This window comes from Pelophylax lessonae (genome assembly GCF_965119305.1).
Source record: "Pelophylax lessonae genome assembly, chromosome: 6".
Classification (NCBI taxonomy): domain Eukaryota; kingdom Metazoa; phylum Chordata; class Amphibia; order Anura; family Ranidae; genus Pelophylax; species Pelophylax lessonae.
In genome coordinates, this window is record NC_138773.1 from 263,138,279 (window position 1) to 263,152,064 (window position 13,786).

The 13,786-nt window shown below is 39.9% G+C and overlaps 1 protein-coding gene across 2 annotated transcripts in view; it reads left to right on the top strand.

Moving 5' to 3' along the window:
- The window catches only part of GRB14 (growth factor receptor bound protein 14), a 95,942-nt gene that overhangs the window by 64,902 nt on the left and 17,254 nt on the right, over window positions 1-13,786 (top strand). For both annotated transcript variants that reach the window (XM_082260203.1, XM_082260202.1), the window contains exons 8-10: window positions 2,525-2,602; window positions 3,980-4,096; window positions 10,644-10,713. In XM_082260203.1, coding sequence (XP_082116329.1) covers window positions 2,525-2,602; window positions 3,980-4,096; window positions 10,644-10,713 — 265 coding nt within the window. The remainder of the gene's footprint in view (window positions 1-2,524; window positions 2,603-3,979; window positions 4,097-10,643; window positions 10,714-13,786) is intronic.

The window sequence follows — 13,786 nt, forward strand, 5'->3', positions numbered from 1 at the left end:
CTTAAATCATATGACTTCACAGGTCGCCCCATCAAGTTGTGTCACCCCTGTCTGAACGGGGTCTTAAAGCCTACGTTTACCTTACCTAAAAAACAAAAAAAAAAAAAACAAAAACAGCACAAGGGACATTACTTACTTTTAGTGAGATACATCACTTCTGCAGCTATGTCTCCTTTCATTGAAATTGCAGCCCTCTGATGCCCCCACCCCCATCTCCGCCACTATAGGCAGGGGCAAATAGATCAAAGGGGCTATGACTGGCACTCATCAAGAGTGCCGACTATACCTGCCCTTTCCGCCCAGCTTCTCCATTCATAGAAGCTGTTACTATAACTCTCGTGAATGAAATGGGATCTTTAAATGGAGGATGAGCCGATGATTGAAAGGCCTGCCCCCTCCATTCATAAATTGTTTATCTTTTGCAGCACATTGGGACACATGCATATGAAGGTAGTAAGACGTGTTCCTTGTGCTGATTTTTTATTTTTTTTTGTTTTTGGTAAGCTAAGGCTTTAAACATATTTTTAAAATGCGGTTAGTATAAATACCTGAATGTTACTTTTTCTTCTCTTCTTGTAATACCCTGGTAGGCAGGTGCAGTCTATTTTTTCCTCTGTAGGTGGTGCTCGACTGCAGCAGCATTGCAGTCAGAGGGGAAGTAAAGAGGAACACGGTTCCTCTATGGTTTCCTGGGTCATTGGGGAAGCCATCTGTTACAAACAGTGATTAATGGTAGGGAGAGGCACCTGATGAGTATGGAAAGGATGGGGACCATTCTTCCTGGAGACCTCCCCATTTGGGTACGGACCAGCCAGGCCGCATTCCACCCCTCAAGACATCTGAGACCTACTCTGCTACATATTGCTGCTATCTTCTATGAGTGTTCCGGTCAGCCAGGAATTATTGAACTCTGACATTAATACAGGTTATTTTCTCCACAACTGGACTCTGAGTGTTTGCTGCCACCGCACCACTCTGCACCTCCCCACACCCTGTATATTAGCATTGAGGCTACTGGAGGGAGTAGCAGCACATGTGTCCTGCGTGCATCCTGCTCACGTTCTGACAAGAAATTTGCTGATATAAGGAGAGAGCAGAGAGATGATATAATCAGTCAGTTACTGCACTTTCACTGTCCAATCACAGGCTTGGGATGGGAGATGACCTAACTGTGTTTTGTAATTACAGTATTGAAAAGTCAGGTCACCAAGCTGGCTTTACTATCTGCTATGGCTGTGTAAATGGGCAGACATTTAAATAATTTGCCAAGTGTTGTGTTTATAGAAAGACAACTCTTATCCTCATATAGATTAGTGGTTCCAAATTATTAATAACTACTGCAGTAGGGGACAGACACAAAAAAAAGATACACTCGGCATCTTTCCAAAATTACTGTTCTGTTTAATTTGACACAGTTGAAGGTTTTTATACACATGATTACGTAGGTATCACATTAATATTACAATTGTACTTTTATGGTAACAAGGGGCGTAACATAGGCAGGCTAATTCTGATCAGGACTCGATGAATTCAAACATGTAATGAAAACATTATTAGTGCCATGTGCACAATAAATGCAGTGTGCAAAATAGAATACAATTATATTCCGGATGTTCAAATTTCCTTTGCACCAGGTAAGCTGTCACATGTATTTTTAGCTGTTTGCCTGGAGTTCAGATTTAATTGGAAGAGTTCTACTTCTGACTTACATGAGAAAATGTGCCTGCCCCAGTGCTATAGAGCAGCTTTCTACAAACTGCCACCCAGGGGCCAAATGCGGCACTTTGCTAGCCTTTATCTGGCCCTTGGGGCAATATTACATCCACTGACACAAGCAGTGGAGCGCTATTCCTTCCGCTGATATCAACGATGGGACAGAATTCCTTCCGCTGACACCAACGATGGGACAGAATTCCCTTCATTGACACCAACGATGGTGCACTATTTCTCCCACCGACAGCAATGAAAGGGCACTATTCCTCCCACTGATGCCAACAACGGGGCACTATTCATCCCATTGATACCAAAGATAAGACATTTTCTACTCCCACTGGCCCTAGTCCGGCCCCCTAAAGTCTGAAGGACAGTAAACTGGTCCTTTGTTTAGAAAGTTTGAAGACCCCTGCTATAGAGCATGGCAGATGTCTCACAGCCTGTTGTTTTTGGGGAGACATTTGCCCATCTACTGTATGGCCAATCTTTTTAAATTTGTGAGTAAAAAAAAAAAATCAAATCTAGGCATGTAGGAATGCCTGGGTACCTCCTCTTTCTGTTGATCAACTTACAAATTAAGCACGACTGCTACAAGTCTGATTGAACATTTCACGCATTATATGGTAAAATAACCAGATTTCAAGTCAATGCACGGACAGACTGATTAACTATCTCCTGTGTTTTGAATGAGTGTGGAACAGAACTAGAAGATTTTTCATATATTTGGAGTTCTTTGCCTAAAAGCATTGTTGATCACTGTATAATAAGGGGCAAAACATATTTCTAATGCTACATCTGCATTTATTTTCAGAATGGAAAACAGATTTATCAAAATTACTTAAGACCACAGCAAAAAATTGATGCAAGCAGTCAGAATCTTGGGGCTACGGTACATATTATTGTTTAAATATAATAGATGTAAGACTGTTTTGTTGTCACCTTCCAACTGACGTCTGTGATATACAATACATCCCAACTCTATCAGGGTTGAACTTTGGGCAATAAAATATTATAACCCACTTCCAATGTCCAAGGTGTAGCAATGTACAGTGCCATATTTTCAACATCATCAAAATGGACATTTCCAGTTCAAAGAATGCTTTGTTTCACATACCACTGCTATTGCTAGGTGTGTAGCGGATTGTTGTCTCATTAAACCAAAAGAATATGGATTGGATGAGAATTTGTTGAATATTCACATTAAAGTTTATCCAAAGTACATTTTCTATCTGTATTGGAAAGAGTGGTGAGGGGTTAGCATCTCTGTCAGGTTTAGAGCATATTGTTGTCTGTGTCCCTGTTAACCACTTTGGCTCTCTCACCTGTTTGCCCCTTATGGACCAGAGCAATTTTCAAATTTCTGCTATGAGCCATTTTATTTGGCGAGAATTTTGTCATTACTTAACATCACAACGTAATACATAACATTGTTTTTTTTTTTTTAAGGACACAGAAGACTTTCTTTTTGTGAATATGGTCCTGCAACAATTTTTTTTTTTTCGTACATCATAGACAATTAAATGTAATAAAACCAAACAAAAGGCACTTTTTTTGAGCAGTGTTGATTTAAACATAAATAGTGTTACTGCACATAAAGGAGAGTGAATTTTGCTCTGTAATTTGTCCTGTTATAAACAACACTAAAATTCTGATTTTGATACAAAGCATTGCAAAGTTATTTACACGCACTGGAATCGAATCGCATGGGTGTTCACACCTATGCAATCCGATTCATGTCTGATTTCACAGTTTGCACTGCGATCTGCAAACTTATATGGGGGTGTCATAAACTTTACATTGACACCCACAGCGGTTCGCAGGGGGCAAGTGAGATGCGATGCAGGAACTCACACTGGAATCGCGCTGGTTCCCGCATCGCTCAAGTGTGAACCCAACCTTAATGCTTGGTTCTCCACCCTCGCTTTTAAACACGGGGGTAGCTTAACCAAAACCCTGCTTGTTGGTCCTTCTAAGCCTACTGACAATGGTTTGAAGGGCATGCAGTACATTATGGTTTGAAAAATAAAAGGTTCTCCTGAGAAAATCTGCACATAAAATTTGCTGGAGCCACGAATCATGACCATGCAGGATTACCTTCAAACCCATGGTAGTGACGAACCCTAACCTTATCCCTACTCATGAGATATGTTCCTTGCATAAAGTGACATTTGAAACAGTACATGTACTTTGAATCTATCCCTTACTAAATAATATATATATTTATTAAAGTCAATTAAGTTTTGTTTGCATATGTTTTACATTTTAGAGAAGCATATCAGAAAACTCTCTTGTGGCGATGGATTTTTCTGGTCATAAAAGCAGAGTCATTGAAAACCCCACAGAAGCATTGTCCATAGCTCTTCAGGAAGGGATGTTATGGCGGGTATGTGTGATATCTACATTGCCATCTGTATGTAGAACATGTTTTTTCATGCATGCATTGTTGTGTATGGAATGTTAACAAAACTGTACATATCTTTTTTCAAAAATACAAGGGCTTTACCAAAAGTAGTGCAAATGTGGGCATAACTTCTTTTATTAATCTACATAGGTTGTTCAAATTTCACATGTTGGAAGAGTTAGGCAGGCCATACACGGTTGGAACTGTGTATGGGCAAGCTAAATGTACCAAGTTGTTGGATCGATCAACTTGGGTACAATCAGCATGCCCGGTTTTACCTGTAATTATCTCTAGTGGCTGCTATAGCCGCTAGCAATAATCACTGTCTTCTCCGGCTACCTTGCCGATGGCTCCCTGCCAGGAAAAGATAATGAAGAAAAGAGATAACACCGCTCAGACTAGTCAAAGTCCACAATCCAAGGTGGGTACTGAACCTTGGCTCGCCACCAGCAGAAGCATAAAAGAAAATGGTCGCACACCACCACGGAATCCAATGAAGAGAAGTTCCTTTATTCACATAAGTGGTACAAAACAAGTTACAGCAGGGTAGGACAGTAGACTTTTCACACGACTGCTATGTGGTTGTTCACTACGAACAAGCACGTAGCAGTCATGTGAAATGGGAAAAGATAATGGCCTGGCCGGAGGTATTCCTGCATCAACACGTGTTGATAGAGGCATCAAGCATATTCCTCTATAGGAACCTTCTTCTATAGGAACTCTTCTTCTTCCTTTTTTATTGAGGGTTAATAATGGATTCCAAGCAAAAGCAACATGTTGTCATTGAGCTCCTGATGAAGGAAGGGTACAGGGTGTCCAACATCCACAGAATGCTACAGAATGTTTACAGAGATTACACCATTGACAAAAGCAATAAAGCAATTCCCTTCATTGGTGGCTCTTGTCAGTGGTATCATATTTGTAAACATGCTGTAGGCTTCTGTGGATGTCTGAAAGCCTGCACTCCTCTTTCATCAATAACTCAATAACCGCACATTGCTTTTGCCTGAAATTCATTGTTTACCATTATTTACAATTGTTAGTATTTATAATTATTATTATTAATGATATTTAGGCAAGCAGATGAATGTATAGCTAAAGTACAAATGTAGAAAAAGTTTTGGCTTTTAAAGGATGCATAATTCTTTACAGCCGCCTCTATGATCCAGCTTCTCTTATCAGGCAGTGCTGCCACATTTTACCCCAGCTGCAGAAGCTGCACAGTTTAGTCTTGAACACAGGGCCAATCATTTCCCCCAGCCTGCTGATTGGTAATCAAAGGAAAAACAGCAGGTTTATAGTATACTCACCCTAAAGCTGGCCATACATGGGTCAAATTCATAATTAATTTTCTTTCGCAAATGGTAACTAAAAATTTTAATTTGAATTTCGGACCATTAGTGGGCTGCAGAAATGGCAGATTTTCGTGTGATCATCGAATTTGAGTGATCGGAAATTTTTGGAAAAAGGAATGAACTTCTAATCAATGATGAGAGAATCATGAAAAATGCAATTGAAAAAGAAATGTGCATGAGCTATGACCTGGAAAGAAAAGAATATTCTTTTCTGTAGCAATATGTGGTGAAATTGAAGGCTTGGTTGGTTGAATTTCGAAATCAATGGTGGCACCATTTGATTACAAAACACACAAAATGTCTGTTTTTCAAAAGAAAATGTGATTTGAATTCGACTCATGTATGGCCTGCATTAGTTTGAGTGCTACAGTGTGGGGTTTTGCAGAGACTGATGCCCTGGGAACTGAGTCACCTCTATTTAAAATTAAACAGACAACAAATGCCCCATGCATAGTGTAGTAAAAGATAATTTATTAGATAAAAGAAGTAAGTAAAAGAAGAGTAATGCACTTACATACTGTAATTGTTAACAAGAAAAGGCCATAAATGTAGGAACCAGGAGTAGCTTGCAGTGTCTACCATCTGTGGCCTGCAATAGGAAGTCCACTCTGGCTCTGGAACATTAAAGCTTTGTGTTGGATTTTGTCATTTTTATTCTTATCGCTATTTTTCACTTTGCAGATGACATTGGTATTGCATTTTGTTTGCTCTTTTGTTGTAGAGTTCTTATATATTCAGTTTGTATATCTTGTTTTTTAAGTCAAAACTCCAGGACATAGACAGGATGGCTAGGGAGCCTTCTGGTTGTGACAGCTTGTACATTTTTGTTTTTATTAGGTTCTTATGTGTGTTACATATTTTTTTTTTATAAATAAATAACTTCTTTAATTAATCATTTTATTTTCACTAGCTTGGAGTTCAGCTTTATAGATAAAACACAGCTTAAAAAATTGTAATTTTGCTTATTATGATATTCAGTTTTCAATCGTATTTTCAAAGATGGCATTTAGGCTACAACTGAACAAACATGAACAAACATACTCTAATGAGAAAAGAACTTGAGAGCAAAATACAAAATATCCTGTGGCAAATCCGTACAGATATAAAGGCTTTTGCTCATATTTGTTAAAAAAATATATTTCTAAGATTTTTCCTCCATATCAGGGCAACTGATGAGGGAATAGGAAACCCCACAATAATAAGGTAAAATAAAATTAAAAGTCAATAAAAAATAGAAAAGTAAATAGTATGAAGTGCACAGGAGCTGCAATCCACCGGTTATAGTCCTGGGTTTTATTGTCAAGACCATGCACATAGATACAACTCCCAAATTTCAGCAATACAGGAGTTAAAAAATACTTAATTCTGATGTCTGAAGGCCCATTCACACTTGCGTGATCCATTGCAGTGTGTTTATACATGCGTTAACACGCATTATAGCACATGTTAATGTGTGTCATGTTAAGACAGGCCATTCATTATGAATTGACTGCCAATGCACCACAATAAGAGAACAAAAATGTGCTCAGTGCACGGCAACACACAATATATGTGTTGTGGTGTGCTATGGTGCATTGCCCTCTACTGTACATTGTTTTGGGATACCATTGAGAATGAATGCCACTGCAATACACTGCACATAGAGCGGGTGTACTGCCATGCCTTGAGACAATGCCACAAAGCGCAAGTATTGATGGGCTGTGTGAATAATTATAGGGGGGAGTGGATTACCAGCTGAAAAAATGCAAACCAAGGCATTACTCACATTTTTTCCAACCTTTTATATGCACTTAGGGGTTTATTTACAAAATAAAAGGGACAATTTTTACTTTTAAAAGTGAATATTCACTTTCTTTAGTGAATAAGATAAAGCTGTGTACATTTAGCCATCTGTAAGCAGGATGTAATACTCCAAAAGGCCAGTAGCTACAGAGGTGAATGGTGGCTATATTTAAAGCTCATTTACTACTTGGTAAGAGCACTGCGCCCTGAGCCCACCCGGTTGTGTGACAATAGCGAATGAAAATTCGCTATTGTCAAACGGTTCCTCCTCCGGGCAAATCAGGAAGCGGGTTCTGAGACCCATTTCCCGATTGGCCGAAAGGAGAAGCCATGTTATTGGGCATGGAGGAGGAGACGCAGAAGACGGGGAAGTAGCTGCTGCCGCCGCTGCCGTCGCCGTTCCCCTGCTGCAGATGCGTGGGTCCTGTACTGTACTGTCATGTCATGTTATGCTGTGGGTCCTGTACTGTAATACTGTGTGTACTGTGTGCTGCCTGGTGTGATCATTGGGGGGGGGGGGGTGTATGGTGCTGTCTGTCTGCCGCTCCGCCTCCCCCCCCCCCCAGGCCCATGGAGCACCAGCCGCCACTGAACTTGATTTACCATTATCTGGGCACAGGTGTGCTTTAAGTTAGTGTAAGCAAGAAAGAGGCAGTAGGAAGAAACATCAGAAAGCCACATCAGTGTAGACTAAACAAAAAAACAAGAGAGCAAGACTACTGATAAAATGAGGCTCAGATGGTAACATTAAAGAACTCACTGAAAGTATGCACCTATAAAGTCTAGTGTTAATACAAATCAAATCAAACCAAAGACATACAAATGCTCAGAAAGTAAAACAGTACATATGGTGTATATATGTACATGCATATGTATTTTATCTGTGTACAGTGGATATAAAAAGTCTACGTACCCCAGTTAAAATGTCAGGTTTCTGTGATGTAAAAAAAAAAGGAGACAAAGATAAATCAATTTAGAAAATTTTCCACCTTTATTATGACCTATAAACGGTACAACTCAATTGAACAATAAACTGAAATCTTTTAGGTGGAGGGAAGTAAAACTAAAAACTAAAATAGTATGGTTGCATAATTGTGCACTCCCTTAAACCAATACATTGTTGAAGCACCTTTTGATTTTATTACAGCACTCAGTCTTTTTGGGTATGAGTTTATCAGCATGGCACATCTTGACTTGGCAATATTTGCCCACTCTTCTTTCCAAAAACACTCCAAATCTGTCAGATTGTGAGGGCATCTCCTGTGCACAGCCCTCTTCAGATCATCCCACAGATTTTCAATCGGATTCAGCTCTGGGCTCTGGCTGGGCCATTCCAAAACTTTAATCTTCTTCTGGTGAAGCCATTCCTTTGATGATGTGGATGTATGCTTTGGGTCGTTGTCATGCTGAAAGATGAAGTTCCTCTTCATTTTCAGCTTTCTAGCTGAAACCTGAAGGTTTTTTGCCAATATTGACTAGTATTTAGAACTGTTCATAATTCCCTCTACCTAAGGCCCAGCTGAAGAAAACCAGCCTTAAATCATGATGATGTCACCACCATGCTTCACTGTGGTTATGGTGTTCGTTTGGTGATGTGCAGTGTTGTTTTTGCACCAAACATATCTTTTGGAATTATGGCCAAAAAGCTCAACCTTGGTTTCAAAGGGGATTGAATTGTGCTTTAACAGGAATGGCAACCTGAATGCATGGAGTAAGCAGTGTGCCACATCCTAATAGAAAGTATTGACATTAGATGTGAAAATATGGACTTTATAGGCACATAAATAAAAAAGTATCAAAATGTATTTATACATAAGAATGACATAAAATTTAAAAAAGAAAAACATTAATGACTTTAACATAGGAAATGTAACCTAAAACCAAAAACCCCAATAGCAATAGTGGTCATATAGCCAGATCCCCTAAGTGAATAATGACAAGGTTACCAAGAGCCCCTCAGGGGATGTCGGCGTGGCGGCAGTGCTATGTGGGGGTGATGGGAGTCTCAGCTTGACATGTTTCACGAGGTCGCTTCTTCAGGAGCATAACTCACCACTAAGAATAAAAAAGCATTCAATCAATATCTAAAAGACATAAAATAAAAGTAATGATACCAATAACATAATGAAAAAATAATATTGCACAACAGTATTCTAGCATGTTTGAATAGGTAATAGACAACCGGTGGAATAAGCTAGGCGGCAAGAGAATTAGGCAGGTCCCACAAAGGCACTTTTTGGGGACCAGTGACACTAGTACAGTGATCAGTGCTAAATTAAATGCACTGTCACTGTACTAATGACACTGGCAGGGAAGGGGGTTAACATCAGGAGTGATCAAAGGGTTAAATGTGTTCCCTGGGAGTGCTTGCCAAATGTGTGTGGGATGCTTTGACTGGGGGAAGACAGATATCCATGTTTCTGCTTAGAAACACAGGACCTCCATCTTCCCCTCTGACAGAACAGCGATCTGCCTTGTTTACTCTCAGGAACGATTGCTGGGTGCTGGTGACCATCGTGTGCGCCGGACCCGCTGATTGGCTCCCGCTGTATCCAATCAAAGCGGGAGTGGGTCATCGACGGTGCGCATGCAAGCCCCAGACCCGGTAATCGAAATGACGTACAGGTACAAGATTTTACGCTGAAGGGACGCTCTTCCGCAGTATATGTACGTGGGTGGTCCGGGAGCAGTTAAAGAGTCTTTATGAAATGTTCATTAGTTATGAACATTAGATACAGCCAATGTGTTTGGAAGGGAAAGCCTTTTCCCCTTCATAAGGACTGAAAAAGGGGGGCCTTCCCCTGAAACGTGTTGGATACATCTGATTTTCTTAACCAATAAAAATAAAAATAAAAATGTTAAGTTATATGAACTCTTATACCAGGTGCCCCTCAATACATATCCAAATGTTGACCGTTTGTTGAGTGATTCTTTTATCATGATCTGAGAGGTAGCAGCCTAGGCCGAGAATAAGGTCCCACAAACACAATACTTTCATCGCAGAGCTGTGTCTTAGATAGAAAACACACTCTACTTTGTATCTATTAGAGCCAATTTTTCTGTTTTTTTTTTTCACGTTTTTTTTTTGGTCCGATGCTGTAACAATCACATGATAATTATAATAAAGGAAATTATGCACAAAAAAGTCTTGGCAATTCAGTCTGAGATTCAGTCAGAATGGATTTTTATCATTTGACCATCACTAGAGTGTAATCCAGCTCAGACTCCAGACAAAACAGATATACCATATTCGATTGGAGGAAGTAAATACAGTGTAGTGCTGAGCAATATCACAAAGCAACAGGTCCTGTATATTTTCATTAATTTTATATAATAAAAAATGTTAGCACTTATCAATTAATTTTATTACAGTACAATTTTTCTTCACACAGAGGAAAAGCAGTGGTAGGATCAATTTGCATGGAATAAATACAAGTTCTCAGAATTCTGCAATGAACTTAGGTAAGTATATTAAGTTAAAATCCAGCAATAAAACCTTTTTTTTTTAGTTTTAGGTAGAGTGGGGAATGGTTAGAACCTATATCAGTTTTTTTCTTACCGTGTCCCCCCCTGGGTATATTTTCTCTCACTTTCGGTCACCATGACTTTTCAATAGACATATGGAAAGCAAAAAACATTTGACAAATGGACAGCAATAACAACCTTGGTAGAGGCAGGACTTTGCTTCCTAATGTCAGAACCTCAAGCAAGGAGCAGCAAAGCAGTGACATCACCAAATCTCCAAACTTCCTCAGACCAGTAGTCAGAGGATATGGAGCTGTAGGAACAGGTGTGCCCAGGCACACTCACACATCAAAATTCTACAAAAAACATTTTCAGGGTACTGCTTAGGCGCAGTTATCACTTGAAGATGTTTCATATGACAGTGCAAATCTTCACTTTTGATTTCAGGTGCACTTTAGTGCTTAACCACTTAAGCCCTGGAAGATTTTACCCCCTTCCTGACCAGGGTTTTTTTTGCGATTTTTTACTGCGTGACTTTAACGGACAATTGCGTGGTCATGCGACGCTGTCCCTAAACTAATTTGATGTCCTTTTTTTCCCCACAAACAGAGCTTTCTTTTGGTGGTATTTGATCACCTGTGCGATTTTTACTTTTTGCGCTATAAACAAAAAAGGAGCGTAAATTTTGCAAAAACAACAATATTTTTCACATTTTGTTATATGAAATTCCCCCCAAAAAAAATGTAAAAATCAAAACTTTTTTTAACGTTTTTGGCCAATTTGTTTTCTGCTACCTATGTTTGGTAAAAGAAAAAATCGCAAAAAGCGTATTTTGATTGGTTTGCGCAAAAGTTATTGCGTTTACTAACTAAGGGAAAGATTTCTGTCATTTTTGGTGTTTTTTTTTAACGTGTAATGGCGGTGATCTGCGATTTTTTTTGCGGTACTGCGACATTGCGACGGACAGATCGGACCCTTGACTGACATTTTTGACACTTTTGGGGTTACCAGTGACATTACTGCAGTAATCAGTGCTATACATATGCACTGTTACTGCAAAATGACACTGGTAGTGAAGGGGTTAACTTTTTTTGAGATGGAGGGGTGATGTGTATCCCTAGGGGTGCGATTCTTACTGTGATTGGCTGTGGCTTGAAGTGTAGGAACAATGATCAACGGTCCTACATAGTAGAACCGTATGATCACTGTTTCTACACAGGGGAGAATGACAGGCGGCTTGTTTACATTAGCCGCCTGACTTTCTCCCTCTGCACCGATGATCGGCGAGTGACCGGTGGACATCGGGTCCGCCGGTCACACGCACGGACTTGCTGGGGAACAAACCAGGGCGGGAGCGTGCCTCCGCGGGCGCGCGCTCGCCCGCTATTGGCTCCCAAGCAAGTGACAGGCTAGTGACGTATATATACACGTCACTTTGCCTGGCCGGGGCTGACTGCCGACGTATATCGTCGTGCGGCGGTCGGCAACCGGTTAACCACTTGCCGACCGCCAGCAGTACATATACTCAGCTCTATTGCATGAAACGACTCACCTGTACGTCATTTCGTGCAATAGCGTGCACTGATTGGCCAGAGGGGGAGCCAATTAGCGATGTCCACCGGCCACCTGCGATCGCTCCCCAGAGAGACAGAACGGCTTGTAAACAAGGGACAGAGCAGCTCTGTCACAGATGAACACCGGGATCTTGTGTTCCTGCTATTTAGGAACATGGATCCCTGTGTTCATCTAGTGAGTCCATCCCCCACACAGTTAGCAAGTACCCCTGAGGGAAAAATGTATCCCTTTGATCGCCATTTGTGTTAACCCCTTCCCTGCCAGTGTTATTAGTACAGTAACAGTGCATATTGTTTGCACTGATTACTGTAGTAATGTTACTGGCCCCTCAAAAGTGTCAGTTAGGTGTCCGCTGTTTTTTTGTTTATAGCACAAAAAACAAAAACTGCAGAGGTGATCAAATACCGCCAAAAGAAAGCTCTAGTTGTGGGAAAAAAAGGATATCAATTTTATTTGGGTACAACATTGCACGACTGCGCAATTGTCAGATAAAATAACACAGTGCCTTATTGCAAAAAAATGGCCTGGTCATTAAGGGGGTAAAACCTTCCGATCCAGAAGTGGTTAATTTAATTCATTCAATAGTTAATTTAACTATTACACTGTCAGTAATCTTTTAATGGCTTTTATGAAGAAAGAAAAAATTAATAAATATAAAGGTTATCACTCATTAAAGTAAAACTATAGGCAAAACTTTTTTTTTTCATTTTGGAAAGACTAGGTTGAATAACACAAGTTTCAGGTTGATAATGCTATACAGTAAATATTCAATAGCACAATTTTTTGACAGAAAAAGAAAACTTGCTTGTAACTGGCACCTACTTAAATTCCAACTTAATTCTACATTTAATCAAACAAAAATGGCAGGAATGTTAGTTAGTTAGTCAGGTTGAAAAAAGACTTCTGGCTCAACCAATAAAAAGCAAAAAACAATAAAGAAAACACAACCACGCAATCCTAGTTGATCCAGAGGAATGCAAAAAAACCCAGCAAAGCATGATCCAATTTGCTACAGCAGGGGAAAAAACCTTCCTGATCCCCCAAGAGGCAATCAGATATTCCATGGATTAACTTTACCTATAAATTTTATTACCCAGTTATATTATGTACACCTAGGAAAGAATCCAGGCCTTTTTTAAAGCAATCTGGCCATAACCACCTCTGGATTGAGTCTATTCCACATTTTCAAGAAACCTTTTATTTGGAGATTAACTTTCTTTTCCTCTAGATGAAGAGAGTGCCCCCTTGGCCTCTGTGATGACCTTAAAATAAATAACTCAACACTAAGTTCACTATATGGACCCCTTATGTATTTATACATGTTGATGATATCCCCCTTAATCTCCTCTTCTCAAGAGAGATTAAATTCAGTTCCTCTAATCTTTCCTCATAGCTGAGGTCCTCCATGCCTCTTATCAGTTTGGTTGCCCTTCTAGGCACTTTCTCTAGTTCCCCGATATCCTTTTTGAAAACTGGTGCCCAAAACTGAACTGCA